General features: G+C 45.4%; 1 protein-coding gene across 47 annotated transcripts in view; it reads left to right on the top strand.

Annotated features, from left to right (window-relative positions):
* TCF7L2 (transcription factor 7 like 2) overlaps window positions 1–19,317 on the top strand; it is a 196,680-nt gene that overhangs the window by 10,839 nt on the left and 166,524 nt on the right. For 30 of the 47 annotated variants that reach the window (XM_059173160.1, XM_059173155.1, XM_059173158.1 and 27 more), the window contains exon 4: window positions 2,115–2,183. The exons of the other annotated variants lie outside the window; for them this stretch is intronic. In XM_059173160.1, the coding sequence (XP_059029143.1) occupies window positions 2,115–2,183 (69 nt within the window). The remainder of the gene's footprint in view (window positions 1–2,114; window positions 2,184–19,317) is intronic. 47 annotated transcript variants of the gene reach the window in all.

The raw sequence follows: 19,317 nt of genomic DNA, 5'->3' as shown, positions 1-19,317 counted from the left end.
AATTTGGATTAGCCACAGTTTCATTAATTTATTCATAAGACTGTGATTATATGAAATTTTGTTTCCACGACATATCCTGAGTTATCAGGTGTCCATTCAATTTTAATTGACAATCTGAGATTCCTGTGGTTACCCTGAGTACAGATTGCCTAGGGGCTCTGCAGGGTTTGTGGGAAGAAAAGCTTGGACAAGTTTCCATTAAGCTCTGAATCAGGCAGTTGGAAAAGAGGAGAATAAAACCCTGCTGAAAAGGGGGACACGTTGTTACTGTTGCCTCTTGACTTAGAAGGAGGACCCCACCCCTCCTCCCCAAGAGCCGCTCTCCAGCCAAGAATTCCAAACTTGCAGAGGAACCTGTCCCTAGCACAAAAGTTGTTTTAAGATGATGGGGAATTGTCACACAAATTAGTGCAATCACTGTTTCCTGACTGACAGTTTTCACAGAAAGGGCAGGGGGGCAAAGCGTGCAATTTCATCTTTTCCTGCGATTCACTTCGGTGAACTGTTTCTGAGTATGTTGGGGGCAGGCTGGAGGGGGCATTATCTCCACTTGCTCTGGGTGCATCTTGTGTTGTTTTGGGGAGTGCGGTTCAATCACTGCGCTTTGACAGGTAAGAGAAAAAAAAATTTTTTTGGCCTCATCTGTATCGTGCCCCCTTTCAACCTTGATTAATATGTTTTGGGGGCAGACGGACTCATATGTAGACAGTGATCTCCGAGCCCACTGTATGCCAAAGTGGGGACTTAGAGCCTTTCCCACGAGCAATAAAAATGTAGACTTTTAAAATTTGATCACTTCTGTGTTGTGTTTATTTTGAGGTGGTTCAAAAGTTCTGTGAATTTCTTTGTTTTTTATTTTTTTCTTTCATTTTTTTTTTTTTTTCTTCCTCAAAACCTGTGTGGACTGAATGATTTTTCATGTAAGGACCAATATAGAAAATGATGGGATCTGAAGCCCCCTTGCAAGCTAGATTACACTTTGTCATGATAAGAGAGAAGTGTTCTGGCAGAGAAGTGTTCTGGATCGGAGCAGGAATAGCAGTAGGAGTAGCAGTGGTTTGGAATCTCACGGATGCCCATTGCCATGAGAGGAATGGGCAGCTATTTCCCAGGGCCATCTGATTCCTCCTCATTTGTTCCTAAATTGCAGATTGAAATGCATTTTCAGATACCGTTGAGATCCTTTAGTGATTGTTGTATTGTTTTTAAGATAAACCAGCAGATGGTGTTTGTTTTGCCTATCTGTAGGATCCCAGGGTCAATGAGTATTTTTTGGGGAAAGGAGAACTTGGTGGGGAAGCTCAGCTTTCTCTCCTGTTTGGGGACGGCTCACGTCTTTGAGGAAGAGTCCGTAGGATTGCAGGGCAAAAGGCCCAGGAGGGACATCACCTCGTTGTGCAGAGTCTGAGGGAGCCAGGGACCAGCATTCACCCAGGGTCCACTGATTGGGTGGTCCTTAGAACACTCGGTGGCTCTTTGGCCCTGGCTGGCTCCCTCCTTGGGGAAGTGTGGATTCCTAGAGTGCAGGCTAGAGAGGTGTTCTGGGGCTGATAGCTTAGTCATTGCAAGAGAATGTATTAAGGCTTCTGGTGACCCCTGAATTCTGCCTGCCACATTCGTTTCCCCCAAAATAGAATTGTGTTTATAGGAGCAAGTGTCCCGTGGTTAGAATGGTGGGGAGCTTGTACCTGTTGTAGTCTCGTGGCTGCTCACAATCCTTTCTCACAACCTTTCCTCTTGCCTACGTGTCGCAATTCTGATGACTTTTGCAGCACACAGTTAATTTTTCTGCAGCATCCTGCGCAGCACACTGGCGTCCTTTATGTTTTAATGGGCATCCGTCTTTCCTTTTCATGTCATTGATTCTCACTCCTGGCCCCCTCCCTCTCCCTTTTGCTTATTGAATAGGAGCTTTTTTTTTTTTTTTTAAACTTTACCTTAGATTATTGTGATCATCTTATCCATAGCAACAAATAAAAATACACAGGTCTTGATTGAATGCCAAGGCTGCAGTTCAATCTAGGAAGGTTTGTCTGCTATTCATAAACTGCTTAAGATGTTTTCTTGTAGTTTGTGACATAAGCAGAACGCTTTGATTTGGTTTCTTTCTACAGCTCCATTTTCAGTCCGGGAGCACACATTACTCTGCGTACAAAACGATTGAACACCAGATTGCAATTCAGGTAGGAAATGCAAGAGATCCTGAAGCTTGAATTGTCAATATGTAGGTCTCTTGTGTCTTTTATTCTCTGCCCCTTCCCCCAATCTAGTTGATGATGATGTTGGTGGTGGTGATGGGGATGATGGTGGTTGGTGATGGGGATGATGACGATGGTGGTGATGATGATGGTGGTGATGGGGATGATGGTGATGATAGTGATGATGATGATGGTGGTGATGGTGGTGATGATGGTGGTGATGGGGATGATGATGGTGCTGATGGGGATGACGGTGATGATGGTGGTGATGGGGATATGGTGATGATGATGATGGTGGTGATGATGATGATGATGGTGGTGATGGGGATGATGATGATGATGGTGGGGATGATGGTGATGATATTGGTAGTGATGACAATGGTGGTGATGATGGTGGGGATGATGGTGATGATGGGGATGGTGGCGATGGGAACAATGATGATGATGGTGGTGATGACAATGTTGGTGATGATGATGGTGGTGATGGTGATGATGGTGCTGGTGGTGGTTGATTCAGTGGGGGAGGTGGGAAGCAAAGAATCGAGCAGAAATGCTACCAAAGTGATTTAAAGATTATGGAAAGAAAGAGGAGCCTGTGGTGGTTTTTGTTAGGTTTCTTGGTCAGGAGTAATGGGCACACACACCCCAGCTTGGCTCTTGTTTTTGGCTTAGGGAAGAATCTTCAATTGGGTGTGAGATGAGGTGGCCAACTGTGAACTGGAAGAATTGGGCAAGGGAGGGGGTGGAGAGGGAGAGGAGGTTGTGACAGCCAGAGAGTTGTTTCCGGTGGACCCAAATTGTGTTAAGTGGTGCTAAGAATATCGCTTTTGACCTGATCGTTCTGAAATGTTGATTTCTCTTGGACCTGTTGATATATGTCATTAAAAGTGCTGGAAGGGAGAGGTGACAGATCCCAGCTTCTGATGAGTGTCCTGTTTCCTGCTCACGTAGTACTTCCATTCTCTTAAATCCAAAGGCTAAACAAATCATGGACTAATATAGACTCGGAGCTGAACTGGTGCCAACAGAATGCAGTAGTGGAGGGAGAGCAGACTAATATAATTTTTGTCCGTCTGCTTTGCCTGGCTTTGCCAGGATGGATGTTACACATGGTGTAACTCATGGTTCTGAAACTCCTTGCATGTTCTGGTTTAACCCTTTGAAGAGAGGCTTTTGAAACCTGTTGCTGTGATGTTGGATTCTGGCTCCAGGTCTTCTCTTCTTGGAAGTTGATGTCAGTTGGTTGAATAATTTCTGTTGTTCCATTGCACTTTATCTTGTAGTCATCCCTGGCAGATTGTGTGTGTGTGTGTGTGTGTGTGTGTGTGTGTGTGTATGTATGTGCGGTCTCACCAAACTAGAGCACATCGCGTCTTGGTAGCTCTGCTGTTTCAAATCTTCATCTTCCTGGATAAGACATAGCCACGTGCCCCAGCTAAACTGTGAATTCTTCCCCTAGTGCACAGTATGGCCTTGCAGACATTTTTTGTTCGGAGGATTCCCCAATATTTTTGTACTTACTTCAAGGCAACAGGAACTTATTTTTAAAATATTTTATGTACGTCTGCAGCATGCTGCCAATCTCTCTGTGTCTTTGAGGGGGAAAACGCGATCTTGATTTTTACCCCTTCACCCCAAATGTTTTCAAGCCTGATGTCTTGAACTCGCTGTGCAGTTGTTCCTGCCGGCGCATTTCCTCGTGGACCCTTCTTCCTTTTGATTAGTTGCGTAGTGAGCCTTGCTTCCAGAAACTGGTTAGATGGGGAGCAAGCCCAAACCCCAAGTCTTGATGGGTGGAGGGAAGCACAGACAAGTGTCCTGAGGCCTGCTACATCCAGTGGAGTGCTGGAAAATCATGTTGCCCGGGGTGTGGGAATTGTTGAGGTTGAATAGCATAGTGATCCCTATCTTGGTGTGGAAATGCTGGCTGGGGCCATGTCACTGGGAGACCGGCCGAGACCAGAGCAGCTGTTGTGTCTTTACACCCGCTGCTGAAGCGTCCCTTGTTAGACCGAGCAGGTCGTCTTTCTCCAAACCCCCTGGCACAGTGCAGGCCATGTGAAGCTCTTTCTCCGGAGGAAGATGGGGTAAATTACAGACCTCATTGTTTGGAGGACTGAAACCATTACTATCTCTCCATGAACAGGTAGTATTGTTCTCTCCTGGTTCTGTTTGCGAAGGCTTGATGCCCATGGGGGCAAACAGAGAGACATTTTATTAGAGACCCAGCACTGGCATGCTCTCAGAGTTCATTCTCCCCCAATCTCTGCTGGACCGGGAGGAGGCCAAGCCAAGTGGCATCTAGCTGTAATTGTAGTTTGATCATCAAAGGATAAGTGGCAGAAACCAGAAGAAGCAAAGGGAGAAAAGGGGAAATCTCGGACGCAGAATTATTCCCCATGTGTGTGGCAGCCTGAGTGCAGTGTGGGGCATAGAGATGAGGACGGTACTGCTTTGGGCTAGAACAGAGCTGATGGTTTCCCTTGGCGTCCTCCAGCATAAGGCTTACATGCAGTGTGATTGTTGGAGCAGAATTTTCTTTCCCTGGAAACTTAAAACTGCTTCACCTTAATAAATACTGTATCTCAATATGAGCTGAGCTTGTTGCCCTCCTAAGCCTCATCCTAAAATAAACAGGGGTAGTGTGACACCTTGCATCACATGGGACCCATACCCCTTTCCTTTCCCATCCCCTGCGGTCTCAGGCCTTGGCCAAGGTCACCGTTTATATGAATGACCTCCGAGTGAGTCTTCGGCCACGTCCTGTTCTTGGGAGAAGTTTGGGCACAGTATCCATTGCCGTTTGGAGATCTCCCCCACTTTTGACTATTTCCGAACAACTCTCAGCTTTGAAAAGACAAGAGCAACACAAATGGCCCTACTCTCCCGAAGCAGTTAGCACACATCGAACTGGAATGGCCATTAACAGACCTTAAAAGAAAAAAAAAAAAAGACATAGTTATTTGGTTCTACTGACTTTTAAAAGTTGGACTGAAGTATAATGTAAGCATAGTACAGTACACAGGTCTTTAATGGAGAGATGGATGGACTTTTACACCGTGAGCGTGCATGAACCATCTCCCTGACCAATATATCTTGTGGAGTTGGAACAGTTTTTCTGTAAAGGGTCAGTTAGTAAATATTTGAGGCTTTGCAGGCCGTATCGTCTCTATGGCAGTGACTCAATTCTGCCATTGTGGTGTAGAAGCAACTGAAAATAATACCTAAAGGAATAGATGTGGCCTTGTCCCAATAAAACTTTATTTATAAAATCAGACAATGGCTGGATTTGGCCCACAGGCTGTAGTCTGCTGGCCCCAGAGAGAATATTTCCAACTTCCCAGAAGTCTCGCTTGTTTCCCTCCTGTCCCAGTCGTCTGCCTACCCCCTCTTCCATGCTGCCCTCTTACCCCCACACCACTCCGAAATCTCACCACGGAACAGTTTTATCTATTGCCATGTGTTCGTTGTACCTGTTTTTTAGTTTCATTGAAATGGGATTGTACAGAATGGATTGTCTCATGTCTGGCCCCACTCAGCATTCTGTCTGAGTTATATTCCTGTGATTGTATGTAGCAAGAGTTTGCTTTTTTTTTTTTAATTGCCATTAGTATTCAACAAGGAGTATGACACAATGCACACATCCTTTCTGTGTTATTGGATTTTTGGATTGCCTCCAATTTTCTGCTGTTATGAATAAGATCCTAGTAACATTCTCACCCCCATCCTTTGGAGGAATATGTGTGTCCATTTCTGTTCTTCGTATCCAAGAGTGGCCTTGGGGAGACACGGGGTAGTGAGTGTTTAGCTTTGCATCTATCTTTGGAGAGAGGTTTGAATGCCGGATTTCAGGTGTCGTCACCAAAGTGCCCTTGGCTGAGTGTTTCTGGGTGTGTGGGTGATACAGAGGAGGAGAGGGTAAAGTGAGCTAGGTGTGGTCGGAGGCCAGTTCGCCCTCACACAGCCCCTTGGCTTTTGGCCCCAGTTCCTAGGAACTCCTCCCACTGTCTCCATTAACCTGGGAAGGTTTTGCAGGCAGAATGCAGAGCTGGACTCGCACACTGTAGGCGCTTCCCAGAGAAGGTGGATGAGTGTTTGGGCCTCCCTCGTGCCTCCCCGAAGACAGCTCTTTGGAGACGCCTGTACTCATCATTATTCCAGCCTGAAGAGCAGTGTTGTCATCAAGGTCAAGACCCGCAGAAGAGATTTCCCTTGGTTTTCAGAAGGGCTACTTCAGAACCAATTAAGCCTTTGTTTTAAGAGTATTTTGGCCAAAGGTTGATGTTTTAACACCAAGTCAGATGTGATTTAGGAAAAAATAACTCTACACACAGCAAAAACAAACTGTGTAGACCTTTCATGGTTGTTTTCTTTTAAGATGTGAAGTGGTTTGTCCGTGTGTGCGCGCGCGTGTGTGCATGTGTGTGCACACACACGTTTGTGTGTGTGCACAAAGACAACCAGGAGAGGCTCCAGAAGAAATGGACCATTTCATTTGTTTACACAGCTGAGCTGCAGAGACTTTGCAGTGGGTGTTGCTCTGCCTCTTGTCCTCAGGCTTTTGCAAGTTCGCATCTGAGCTTTACCAAAGCATATCCCTTCTGCTTGGTCTTAGCGCTCACCTGCCGTGACTCAGTAAGGCCCCAAGGACCCTCCTCCAGGGCCAGCGGTGCTTTCTGAAGTCAAGGAGGCAAAGATAGAAACTTCAGAGTGTCCTGGCCCCCTCTTGGCCCCTTATTCCTCGATGTGAACTTGACATTTAGTCTCGTCCATGTTTTAAAGTTGTTAAGATTCCAGACGTCCTGCGGGTTGCAGCCCACCTCCTTGTATAGGTGGACCCTTGGCATTTGTGATGAAAATGGCCAGAGGTCAGTACCCGTGGGTTTGGCCAGAGTGTTTGCAGTAACACAGTCCCCGTGTCTGATGACGGTCTCTTGTGTTTTGGGCCTGTCCTTTTGCCATGGGTCCCACGGCCTTTCAGTTCTTAGGACGATTTGGTTCAGGGGCAGATCCGGGCTAAGTGGGGGGACTCCCAGAAACAACTGTGGTTCTTAGTGTACTCACTGCCTCAGTTTTCCGTCACTCCGCCTGCTGCACCTGGCTGCGGGATTTCCTGCCTGCTTCCCGCAGAGAGTGAAGTGTGTGTACGCGTGCAGGTGCCTGGGAGAACGCAGGAGACACGGATGGCATTTCACCAGGGTAGTTTGACAAAGCCTCTGGATGCCAGGTCTCTTATTCAGAAGGTTCATTCATTTGCTGCAGTGGTGAGTTGTAGGCTAATGGTCTCCTTGAAGTCCATACTTCTGAATGAATGAATATACATTCATTCATTCAGAAATATTTATGGCACATTTAGTGTGTGCCAGGCCCCTGCAGAATTTGCAGTGAGCAAAACAGACAAAACCCCCTTGTTCCAATGGAGCTTAAATTCTAGTGATGTTCTCAATGCTGATTTGTAAGCACCCCGTTTCCCTGGGTCTGACCGAGCAGGCTTTGGGTGCGGTCTGGGAGTTGCATTTTTAATCAGAGTTTGGATTTTCAGCCTATTTCAGTTTGAGAATTGCTGCCCTACAGTCTTTTGAAATCAATCAGTCGATCATTTATTGGCTGCTCAGCGCCAGCTTAAAATTGAGGGCTGGCCAAGTGCTCAATTGGGATAACTTTTTCTCATTTTGAGTGAGAAACTAGATCGCCTGGAGGTTCAGATGAGCTCTAGGCCTTTGCTTCTCCATGGTTCTGTGAAGAGAGCCAGATACTTCGCAAGCCTCAAGAAGAGGCATTTCTTTGTTTATGCAAGAGTAGCTCTGACGATAATGTGCCTGGTCTTCGGGGCCAAAGGCGGTAACAACAGTTGATAATAATAGCAGCTTACGCTTTATTGAATTCTCCTGATGCCTTGGGTCTGGTGTTAAGTGCCGCATATGAATTATTTATTGATTCTTCATAACAACACAGAAGGAAACCCAAAAGATGTAGTTACTCTTATTAGCATCATTATCTCCCATTTTGTAAATTCGGATACCACAGATATTTTGCCTAAGATCAAGGAATTAGGATTCAGACCCCAGCAGTCAGAAGGGAGAGAGATTATACACGACACTGCGTTATGCTAACTGCTGTCTGCGGAAGATAATGCTCGAGGGTCCCGGGGTTTCCTTAAGTCACTAGCCACTGACCAGCTCTCCGGGCTGTACACGAAGGAATCAGAGCTGGGAACTGCTGGAAAATACAGAATCCTAGGTTTCACTCCTTGAAGATTCCCATTCATTAGGCCAGCTCAGTGTTTCACAGACTTGAGCAAGCATCACCTGGAGGGCACCTTGGTTAGATGTAGAATATAGCCCCTTCCCCCCCAATTTTAGTTCTGTGGGTCTGGGGTTGGTCCAGACATTTGCAGCTTTCACAGGGTTTCAGGTAATGTGGATGCCCCCATCTGGCTAGAGCGCTCTGAGAACGTCTGGGCTAGGGCACTGGTCCCCTCTGACTGAGGCTGCATGTCACAGTCCCTAGGGGAGCACCAGAAACCATGATCAGGCTCTGCCCCAGCCCGCCTGGATTGGGATCTTTAGGGATTGGGGCCTGGACATCCCTGTTTAAAAGAATTATTTATTTATTTGTGGAGAGAACAAGCTGGCAGAGGAGTGGGGTTGGGAGGGAGAATCTTGAGCAGGCCACCCAGACTGTGGAGCCTGACTGGGGGCTCGATCTCACAACGACCCTGAGATCATGACCTGAGCTGAAACCACCCAGGGGCCCCTAAGGTCTCTTTTGAAAGGCAATGAAAATGAGGTACAAAGAGGTGATTCGTTCGTCTGAGGGCCCGCCGCTGGGTGGAGGCAGGGCTGAGGTGAGAATGCAAGGAGGCCAGCGTGGCTGTGTGTCTGTCAGTCTGTCATTCAAGAAGTTACCATCTCCTTCAAGCTCATAGCAATTGTATTATGTTGACCAGATACAAGAAAACAATCTTGCTTTAAGGCTTTTACTTATATCTTTTTTTTTTAAACTTCTAAGTGTTCTAATTGTATCATTGTATTTGTAGGAGTTGAGGTATTTGTATCTGTTCATTCTCCACCCCATTATGGCCCCTCCAGCCTGGCCTGCGTGGCTTGGCTTGTATATGAGCTGGTAAGGATGCAAAGGGAGGGTCTGGTAGTCCTGGACTGCAACAACCCAAAAGGATGAACACAGCTCTCCATCAGCCACGTGTGGGCCTCGGAGGGGCCATAGCAAGTAGTGGAGACGTCTGATCCGTGGCCATCAACTGGCTGTAGGTTGTCGGTAACTGTTTGAGAGGTTGTGCTTTATCATACTTTTTTTTTTTTTTTAAGATTTTACTTATTTATTTGACAGAGAGAGATCACAAGTAGGCAGAGAGGCAGGCAGAGAGAGAGGAGGAAGCAGGCTCCCTGCTGAGCAGAGAGCCCAATGTGGGACTCGATCCCAGGACCCTGAGATCATGACCCGAGCCGAAGGCAGCGGCCCAACCCACTGAGCCACCCAGGTGCCCCGCTTTATCATACTTTTTAAAAAGTTCCTGAGAATCATGAGGCTGTTTATGTTTAGTGAAGCACAGAAATTTCTTTTTTAAAAAAAAAGATTATATGAAGGAAGAGAGACAAGGTTAGAGACAGGGAGCATGGGTCGGAGGCAGGGGGTGGGCAGGGGGAGTGGCAGAGGGAGAAGCGGACTGCCTGCTGAATGGGAAGCCCTACTCGGGGCTCTGTCCCAGAACCATGACCTGAGCAGATCTCAGACCCTTGACCTACTGAACCACCCAGGTGCCTTGAAGCACAGAAATATGTAAGTGGGTTGTGGCTTGCATGTGCAGCCTTGTCAAGCTTAGCACTTAATTTGTCTCTGGCGTTTGGTTTGGTGGCATGATATCAAATCCTGATTGGACAGATAAGTGGTTGCGATTTTTTTTTTTAATGATTTACCTTGAAATCTCAGCACATCCTTCAAGAAGACGTGGCAGCAGTCCATTACTCCTGAAGGTTCCACCAGAACCTTTGAGTGGCTCTCAGTGTGCTTAAAATTTGGTGAATAATACTATAAATAAATAATACTATAATACTATGAATTTATAGTATAAATACTATAATAATACTATAATACTATAAATACTATATTAATATATACCATACTACTATATACTATAAATTTATAGTATAAATACTATGAATTAAAACTATATAAAGTTTAAAAGCAGATACATGTACTATATAGCTTTATGTCTGTAACATGTTATAGAAAGAAACGTTAGAATCCAACATTTGTGGACACTTAGAAGTATCTTCATAAAACCCCTGGTTTTTAAGAGATGCACCTGGAACCATACTTGGTTATGCCAGATTCTCCACCGACAGAGGCCTGCACTGGGAATGGCCGTCTCTTTGCCATAGGCTGGTGGTGGGGGTGGGCGTAATGGGATGGCTCAGGCCATGTCTCTCCACCTCAGCACTGTTGACTACTTGGGCCAGAAAGTTCTCATCTCACAGGGGACTGCCCTGTGCGTTGTAGGATGTGTGTTTAGCACCATCCCTGGCCTCTACTGTTTTCCTGCCACTGGCACCTGTTAAAAATGTCTGTAGACCTTGCCAAATGTCCCCTGGGAGTCCAGTCCCCTCACCACCCCCGTTGAGAACCAGAGGTTTAGTACAACAGTTGGAAGCATGCGCCCTGCCACCGAGACTCTGCTGGTAGGACCTCTGAGTTTGAAAGGGACCAGGTACAAGAGGAAGTGGATGGGTTCAGCTCCTGCTGCTGGCAGGTCCCATAACCTGGGTTTGGGTCCTAGTTCCATCAGGCCTCAGTTTCCTAACCTGTAAAATGGGGATCGTGGTTTTACCTGTTTGCAGAAGGCAGTTGGGAGAAGGAATGAGAACTCAAGCGTGTGGTCAGGCAACCGTGCACAGAAGAGCCCTGAAAAATACAGGCCGCTCTTTCCTCTGCCAAGAACTGTGTGAGGTCCCTGTTTGCAGGTTTAGAATACGGCTGCGCCCGACACGCATTGTATATTTTTTACTTCCTGTCAGAAACCTCACACATGATAAATTTGATAACCTGGACTATCTTTGCTGCGTAACAAAGATTTATGACTCCTGTTGGTAGCCGCTTGCGTTTCTCTTGTGTCACTTCAAAATTCTGCTTGGTCCTTGTAACATCTGACTAGAAGCTAAGCCCTTCTGAGATTGTGTCTTTCTCACCTTCACATCCCTAGAGCACCTTGCAGAAACGCCTAGGACGTTGCACGTGGACAACCGGGGGTGTGTATGTGTTTAAATAGTGCAGGCTGAGGGCAGAAAGGGACAGAGGACACAAGTGGGTTGGGTGACTGTGTACTAGAGGCAGCTGTTTGCATTTTCCTCTTAATAGCCCCTTTATAACATGATGGGCAAATATATATCCATATATAAAATGATATATATCCTCTATATTATAGAGAGGATGTATATAATTATTATCTTTTGTACTCAGTGAAGTAATTTGAAATGGACCTTCAACCCCTTTGCTAAGTTGACCTTCTTTCCCTGGTATCTCTCAGCCTGACCTCAGCTGTCCTCGCTATATCTGTTTGCACCCTGTGTCACGGACTGTGGCATCACTCAAATAATGGTTAACCATGGTTGGACTCTTCTGTATTTTCTAACATATGTATGTAATATAAAAATACATAACTTGATATGTTATGTAACAAACTATATATATAAATGTAATATAAATATATAGTATATAATAAATATATATATATAAATACATAAAACATATTTATATGATTGTCTCCTAATTTTCAAATGCTTGGAGGTTAGTTTTTTTTTTTTTTTTAAAGATTTTATTTATTTATTTATTTATTGGAGAGAGAGATCACAAGTAGGCAGGCAGAGAGAGAGGGGGGAAGCAGGCTTCCCGCTAAGCAGAGAGCCCGATGCGGGGCTCGATCCCAGGACCCCAAGATCATGACCTGAGCCGAAGGCAGAGACTTAACCCACTGAGCCACCCAGGCGCCCCAGTTAGTTGGTTTTTAAAAGCAATGTTAGCTTTTATTTTAAAAGGATAAGTAGTGTCCCCCATTGGATCATATTGTATTCTCAGACTGTGTCAACTGTTACTTATTCCTGTAGGGAACTTCAAAAAAACGTAAACAAGTGTTTTCCTACTTGTGGTTAAATGAACGAGCAAATTCACTCCTTTTTATTCCCAAACCTGTGCCTCCCGGAATTTTGAGGATGAGATGAGACACCCAAATAAATAGCTTTGGTTGGAAATCAGAAGTTGTCCACGACTGGGAGACGGGTGTGTGTGTGTGTGTGTGTGTGTGTTTGTGTGTGTATGTTGGTGACCCAGCCTGGGGGGACTGGGGAATTCTTTTCACCAGAACTTCGGTGAGGCTGCCCCATAGGGAAGAGAGTCTTGTGATAGTTTCTGAGTTGATTCGGGAAGCATTGTTGGTGATTGAAATTGAAGAATTGTGAAGACAATTCATCTTGAGGAACAGAGAACATCGGGTGTGAGCCGGGCTGCTGGGGAACAGACATTGACATACGGGCCGTCATCAAACTAATTGTTGTTTGAATTACCTGTTATGATCCGATGACAAATCTGCCTTGCTCCTGCCACTGGAGCAGAAAATGTAGCTTGAATTGGCGTGATGTTAGCAAGTGTAAACTGTACTTCAACAAGATGGATAAACCCAATTATGGGGCAGACCTGTAGAGAGAAAATCCATTTAAATCTCGTAATGTTAAGCAGAGCTGTGTTTAATTCATTTGGACCAATTTGGGAATGATGTATGAGTGTTGGTGAACATTAGTCAAAGGGGGGACCACCTGGGGGAAAGGGATGCGCCTGGGCTGCCTGCTGCCCCGGGGAGGCCGCTGGGGTGTGGGCTCAGGAGCCTGTGCTAATGGCGGGGGAGAGCAGAAATGACAAAACGATGTACTGAGTGCTGCTAGGAGAGCGGCACAGTGTAAATGAACCAATAAGGAGAACATATGAGGCAGAAATGAAGAAGGTGTTTTCCCTCAGTGTTGTTGACAGTCCAAAACATGAAGGAAATTCGAGGTTCCTCTTCTGTGTTTCCATTCCAGATACCCTTCTGGCTTTTTCCAAGCCTGTGACACGAGGCCTAGGAAATGTTCTTTATTTTTGCTTACTGAGGATTGAAAAGAGAGAGAGAAAAGGGGCAGCTTCATTTAAACTGATAATCTTGGGGCATTTGATTCTCTATCAGAACCTAGTTAAAAGGGGATGATTACTCTGAAATGTATAATATATAATATTATGCATAATTGGAAGAGAGTTTGGAGGGTTTTGTCTATGTAATTTTTTTTTTTTTTTTTTTTTTTTTTTTTGTAAGGTAACTAGGGAGCAGTGACCCAGCCTTGCATGTAGTGGATGGTTAATATATACTGATTAAATGAATGAAAACATTGAACTTTGCAGAAGTAACTTTTGGTGCTAAATGCTGGTATTTCCTACACCTCAGACTCATTCGGGTATATAAAGACCTTAGGATCCCAGTTTCATCGGATCAATTCCTGGGAGTTTACATTCTCAGGAATTTTACAATTTTATGTGAAAAGTTACAGTTTTACTTTTTATTAAGGCTTCTGTGTTGTTGGTTTTGCTAAGGATGTTTTTAAAAGACAATAACTTCCTTTTATTTTGGAAGGTGCTGATAAAGCCACTTAATGAGTTGTCTGTGTGGGTTTTTTTTTTTCCCCCTTTTGGCTTGGGCATTTTCTTTCTTTTCTTTTGTGGAATGGACTGGACTTGGAGACTTGGCTTGTTGCAAGGAGAATCTAAAGACTAGAGTGCATGAGGAACTTGGCAGTGGACTGCCAAGAAATTCATGGTTATGCACTTTTGCCCCCAGTGCCCATAAATCTAGCCATTGGGAATGCTGGGTGTGAATGAAGGTTACAGCCCTGAGTTTTTCTCTGTAATTGGGGTACAGTTCATTGTATGGGCTTGTGGTGTACATTTAGCGTCTACTCCAGGCCAGTTCTTTTCTCCTAGAGACAGATTTGTTGGGATTTTCCTTTCTGGCTTTCTCCAGCTTTCAACTCCATTGAAAAACCGAAAAAGGGATGATAATTAAAAAGAAAAAATTAAGACTTTCCAGTAATGATTCAACACTGAATGCTGAGAATCAGATTTGTAACAAATACAAATATATTTGTAAAATATATTTACAAAATATTTTGTAATATTTACAAAATAGTAAACTCTTCCAACCTAGTTTACTGATAGAATCTAGGTAAAAAACACTTTGGGATAATTTAATCTACTCTTGCCAGAAAAACCATCAGCACACTTAACCCTAAATTTAACCTGCCTGATGGTCAACTTCCAGTTCAGAACAAGGAAGTAATGCGATTAAACTGGAACCCAGAAGAAATATTGTTTGAACCTGAAGATCTTTGCTTTGGAAGAAGGAGCATCTCTTGTGGCCCATAGGTTTTATGGGGGGCTCTGTCTGGGTAGGCTTAAAAGCAGTTATCAGATTTATACTCCTGAGCTTGTGGTATAGACCATGTGAATTAGGCAGGCAGTGATTATGGGGGTTTCTGGAGAACTGACTCTAAAGGAAAAGAAAGCAATCCACTTCGTGGGTAGAATGACCTGTATGTGTTAGGGATGAATCTGTTCAGAGCCCTGGAGGGTTGCTTTCTTGATTAACTTATTACCTTCTGGTATTCTAGCAGAGCTGAAATCTTGCAAGGAATGTGTGCAAACAGGAATTTTTGTCCTTTTGAATTAGATCCTAAGAGGTAGTAAACATATAGCAAAAGACCTACTGAAATAGTGAGATAGTATCAACTCTTTAGCTTAAAATAAATTATTTTCTGTAGAATTAAAAAAAATTAGCTTCCCTATGATATCAAGTTCTAGATAAGGGCTTATTGATGTATGGAATCTATAAGACTCAATTCAGAATTGTTTCAGGACTCGCAAAGCTCTGAACTTAATTCTTATCCTTAAAATCAAAAACCAAACCTCCCCTCTTCCCTCCTTCTAGTCTTCAGTTGCTTAGTTTTTCTTCCATAATCCAGCGGCTTTTGTTTCTTAATCATTGCCAAAGAAGCCAAGAGTTTCCCCGTTAATTCTAAAAAAGCCCTCATCGACCTAGGGTATGCAGACATTTTTCTTGAAAGAGAATCCAGAGGAAGGTTTGGAAATGCCGCTCAATAAGGGATGTGTTTACCAAACTCCCAGCGTGCTCTGTGCACCCTGTTTTGTTTTGTATTTTTAAAAAAACTTGTCACTGTTGTCACATTTTCATAATGGTGAGTGAAAGCAGATGACAAACATCTCCCCATAGAAGGAAGACCTGCTTTGTGAAGCGATTTGTTTCCAAAGAATTGACACTCAGGGCTTGAATTCTGTAGTGAGGAAAAGGCCAGTAATGTGGTAGCCCTCTTTCCTTGGGAGAGGATGGACCCCTCCCCACCCTCTCCCCCCACCAAAACAAAACAAAATAAAACAAAAAGAAAGCTCTCTTTTGCCTAGGTCGCTTTTCAGTTGGTTTACATTTGGCAGTTTATCTCCGTCAGAAAATAAATGTTAATGGACTTGTCATTCCTCTGCAGACCTGCTACTTCTGACCTGATTTTGTCGTTTTAGGAGAGTTGAGGAAGAAGCGCACCCAGAGAGTTGTTTTTGTAGCTTGGGGTGGGTGTCCCCTGCCGTCCACGACTGTTATTTAACAGTAATGAGTTGAGATTTGTTTGGGGCTTCCTTCTTCCACCCTTCCTGGGGTTTTTGGCCTGGCTGGTCGTCCGCAGGCCCCTGGTTTACACGGACGAGAAAGGAGCCCCCCCCCCGGGACTTACGTGTGGCCAGGAACCGAAGCGCCGACGTGGAGAAAGTGTGCACCCAAACCACACACCTCATGCAAAGCAGATACGGTTTTGATTTCGGCCTCCGTGGTTCTGTTATCATTTCTTTTTCCGTGTGAGTGGATTTTTATCTTTGGGTCTGACTTCTGCTTTGGTTCATGGTTTGTGGTTTGCATTTGCCATCACAGCTCATGAGTTTGGCTGCTTGGGAGGCCGAGTGGCCCGACAAGGAGAGGGAGCCCTGGGCTGCCATTCCCAAGGAGCATGGAGGCTGTAGATCTCTTGTGGTCGGATCTGCAGAGCCATTGTCATTGTTCTTGTCCTGGATGCTCAGCTGTCACACGCTCCCCCACCTGGGGCTTCTTCTCTCTCTTTCTGTGTTACTTACATAATGCCTCCAAGGACTATTTTGGAAACATCTAGACCAACTTGTGATTGATCTTCCTGTTCTGTGTATTTCCCCTGATTCCCCTGCTCTCCTCTTATCTCCTTTGGCAGGAAAGAATTTTTTGCTCATTAACAACTTTCCAGGTCAGAATTTCCCCATAAAGTATGAACTTTTCTTTTATTCCGGTATTTGATTTCCATCACCTTTTTAATTAATTTTTTTTTTTTTTTTTTACATAAAGCTAAAAAGTTGAAATTAGGCAAATTACTTAATTGCCCCATGCCTCCGTTTCCTTATCTGTGAAAAATGGGCTTTAATAATAGGACTTGCCTGCTGGGCGGGTTATTGTGAGGTTACCGAGAGGGGGTCAGCCTAGCACCTGGTGTGGGAGGAGGGTGTTGTGGTTATTCCTGTGACCAACAGGATGTCCCAGGAGCCCCAGCAGTCCCACGTAGATGGGGACAGTTGGTCACCCCAACAACACCGTGCCTCCACTCTTGCCCAGTTGACAAGTGGCCTCTCTTGTCTTGGTTTTCTTTCCCCTCCCCCCTCCCCCCTCCCCCCCAAATAATCCGTTTCTCCTGGGAGGGAGTGGGCGGAGAATGAGGAGGCCAGGGTACCTTTTGAAGAGTGTTGGGGGAAAGAGTTTGTTGTGACATAATTTATCTCCCTGGGGAGGACAGACAAAAACCTATAGGGGAGACTGGACTTGGCTTCTGATGGGCATGAAATTAGTGACAGCAAGACAGGAATTTGTGGCCTTTTAGCTATAGTGTCTGCTCTCTCCCTTGGTCCCATTTCTGTGGCTCAGAACTTCATTAAAAAAAAAAAAAGATTTAAAAGACGTCCTCTTTGGTGTTTGAAAGGCAGAGGGCTGGCTCCTGGCTTGCAGACCTAATAACACTTACTTCTTTCTTTACGAGGGAGTTTCCTCGGGCTGCTGTGGCCGGGCTATTGTTTGTCTGCTCTGGTAATAAGCGTGCAACAGCCCTTCCTCCTGCAATTTGCCTCAAAGACAAGCGGCTAGTGGGTTCCTAGGGCTGAGAGACCTTGGGAACCTGTGATTGGAAGCTCGCTGCCAGAAGAAGGGGCCATGCCTGTGTCTGTCCACCGCTCGGTTGGCTCGGTTGGCTCGCTGCGCCTTACCTGGGGATGGGGGGCGGGGCTCTCCAGGGCAAGACATCAGTGAGTGGACGGCAGCTCAGGCCAGGTCAGCTCAGGCCAGGTCGAGCTGAAAGTTGGAGAAAAGCGATGCAGGAAGGAGCTGGAGCTCAGGCGTATGTCCTCAGTGGTGGTAAAGTAAATGACACCGATTTTCCCACTTGACTTGATGGCAGCTGTAGTATCTCTAACACCTCTTGGTTCCCGGAGGTCCAGCCCGGACCCCTGTCATTTGCAGGCGGCTGAGTGAAAGCACAGTGCGTGGCGCTGGTCCCTGATTCTTGCCAGCTTTCTTGAGCTTCTCCGAGGGCAGCGTGCACAGAGATGGAGGATGATGCATGGGGAGTCAGAGAACACTCTTCATCAGTGGACTTTTCTGCCCTCACTCCCCTTTGGCTTGGGAAGGGGTAAAGCAGTGGTCTGGCCTCGTGGGAAGGGGTAAAGCAGTGGTCTGGCCTCGTGACATCCCGCCACGCCTCCCCTCCTCTTAAAAAAAAAAAAAAAAAAAAAAGCACTTGTATTTTAGCCTTCTTTGTTAATCAGAAAGCTTTGGTATTTTTGTTGGCAGGGGCCAGACCTTTGTAGCCCTTCAGTGGCCTTAGGCTGTGGCAGGCCTTTACCTTTTCTCTCCCGGCTGGGGTGGTTTGTCTCGGCATCCTGGTGGATGGAAGGACTTTCGGCAGGAGTGGTGCCGCACCTTTGAAATCGGTTAGTTCCTCCAAATGATGATTTATTCCACACCTGTTAGAAATATCTTAATTTATTTTATCTAACAGTTTCCTCCCCCTTTTAGTCCTCCCTCCCCCCACCAACCAGACCCCTCCCGACCCCCTCAACCCCTCCATAGCTTCAGTGAGAGGAGACCTTTTTCTCTGGGGAGGACTTTGTCTAGGATATGGCTGCGCGGAAGAATTAATTAAGGTTGAGGACGAAGCTTAATAATGACAGTTAGGGGCCCAGGAACTCAGAACACTGCTAGGTCTGCAACTAAATTATCCGCTTGTAGATAACCTACTCTCTGGGTCTCAGTTTGCCCACCTGTGAAATGCCTCCACAGGCTGTACGCAGCGGCAAGACCCATTAGCAGCCACAAGAGTGCTGTTTTATTTGGAGTTCATCGTTTTTGCCAGGACAAGGAGGCCTTCTGGGGTGATGGATCGGAGCCCTGGCAGTGACGTTAGACCTACCCTGGCTCTCAAGACATACCCATTTATTGCATGTGGGACCTTGGCCACTTACTTAACCTCCCTGAGTCTCAGTTTTATCTGTAAAATGGGTGTCTTGGAGGATTAATTGGGATGACCTACAGAAGAGCCCCAGCACAGTGACGAGTGGGGAGTACAGAACAGCAGTGGTTCCTTGTAGAGAGAAGGGAATGACATCTATAATCCCAGCAAGTTGAAACTGCTGTTGCGTACTTGGTCCATTTTGCTACTAGTGAAGGCCAAGTGGTCAGATGTTGTGGTTGATTTTGGTTTTAACGTCTCTGGTTAAATTTCTTCTTCTGAGAAGAAATTAAAGATGAATGTATTCTACTTGTCTGATAGATATCAAAATAAGACTGAAATGAACTTCAGCACCCTTTCGTGGAAGGAAGCGAATTCCTTGCTATTCGGGTTTTAACTCCTATTTTGAGCTGTCCCCTCCCCCCAACACATATATAAACACATACATTGATTTCTTTCTTTTTTTTTTCTGGTATTACTACAAGGATCAGTTTCTTCTGGCC

This window comes from Mustela lutreola, chromosome 4, assembly GCF_030435805.1.
Source record: "Mustela lutreola isolate mMusLut2 chromosome 4, mMusLut2.pri, whole genome shotgun sequence".
Lineage (NCBI taxonomy): Eukaryota > Metazoa > Chordata > Mammalia > Carnivora > Mustelidae > Mustela > Mustela lutreola.
This window is presented reverse-complemented; position numbering and strand designations above follow the sequence as displayed.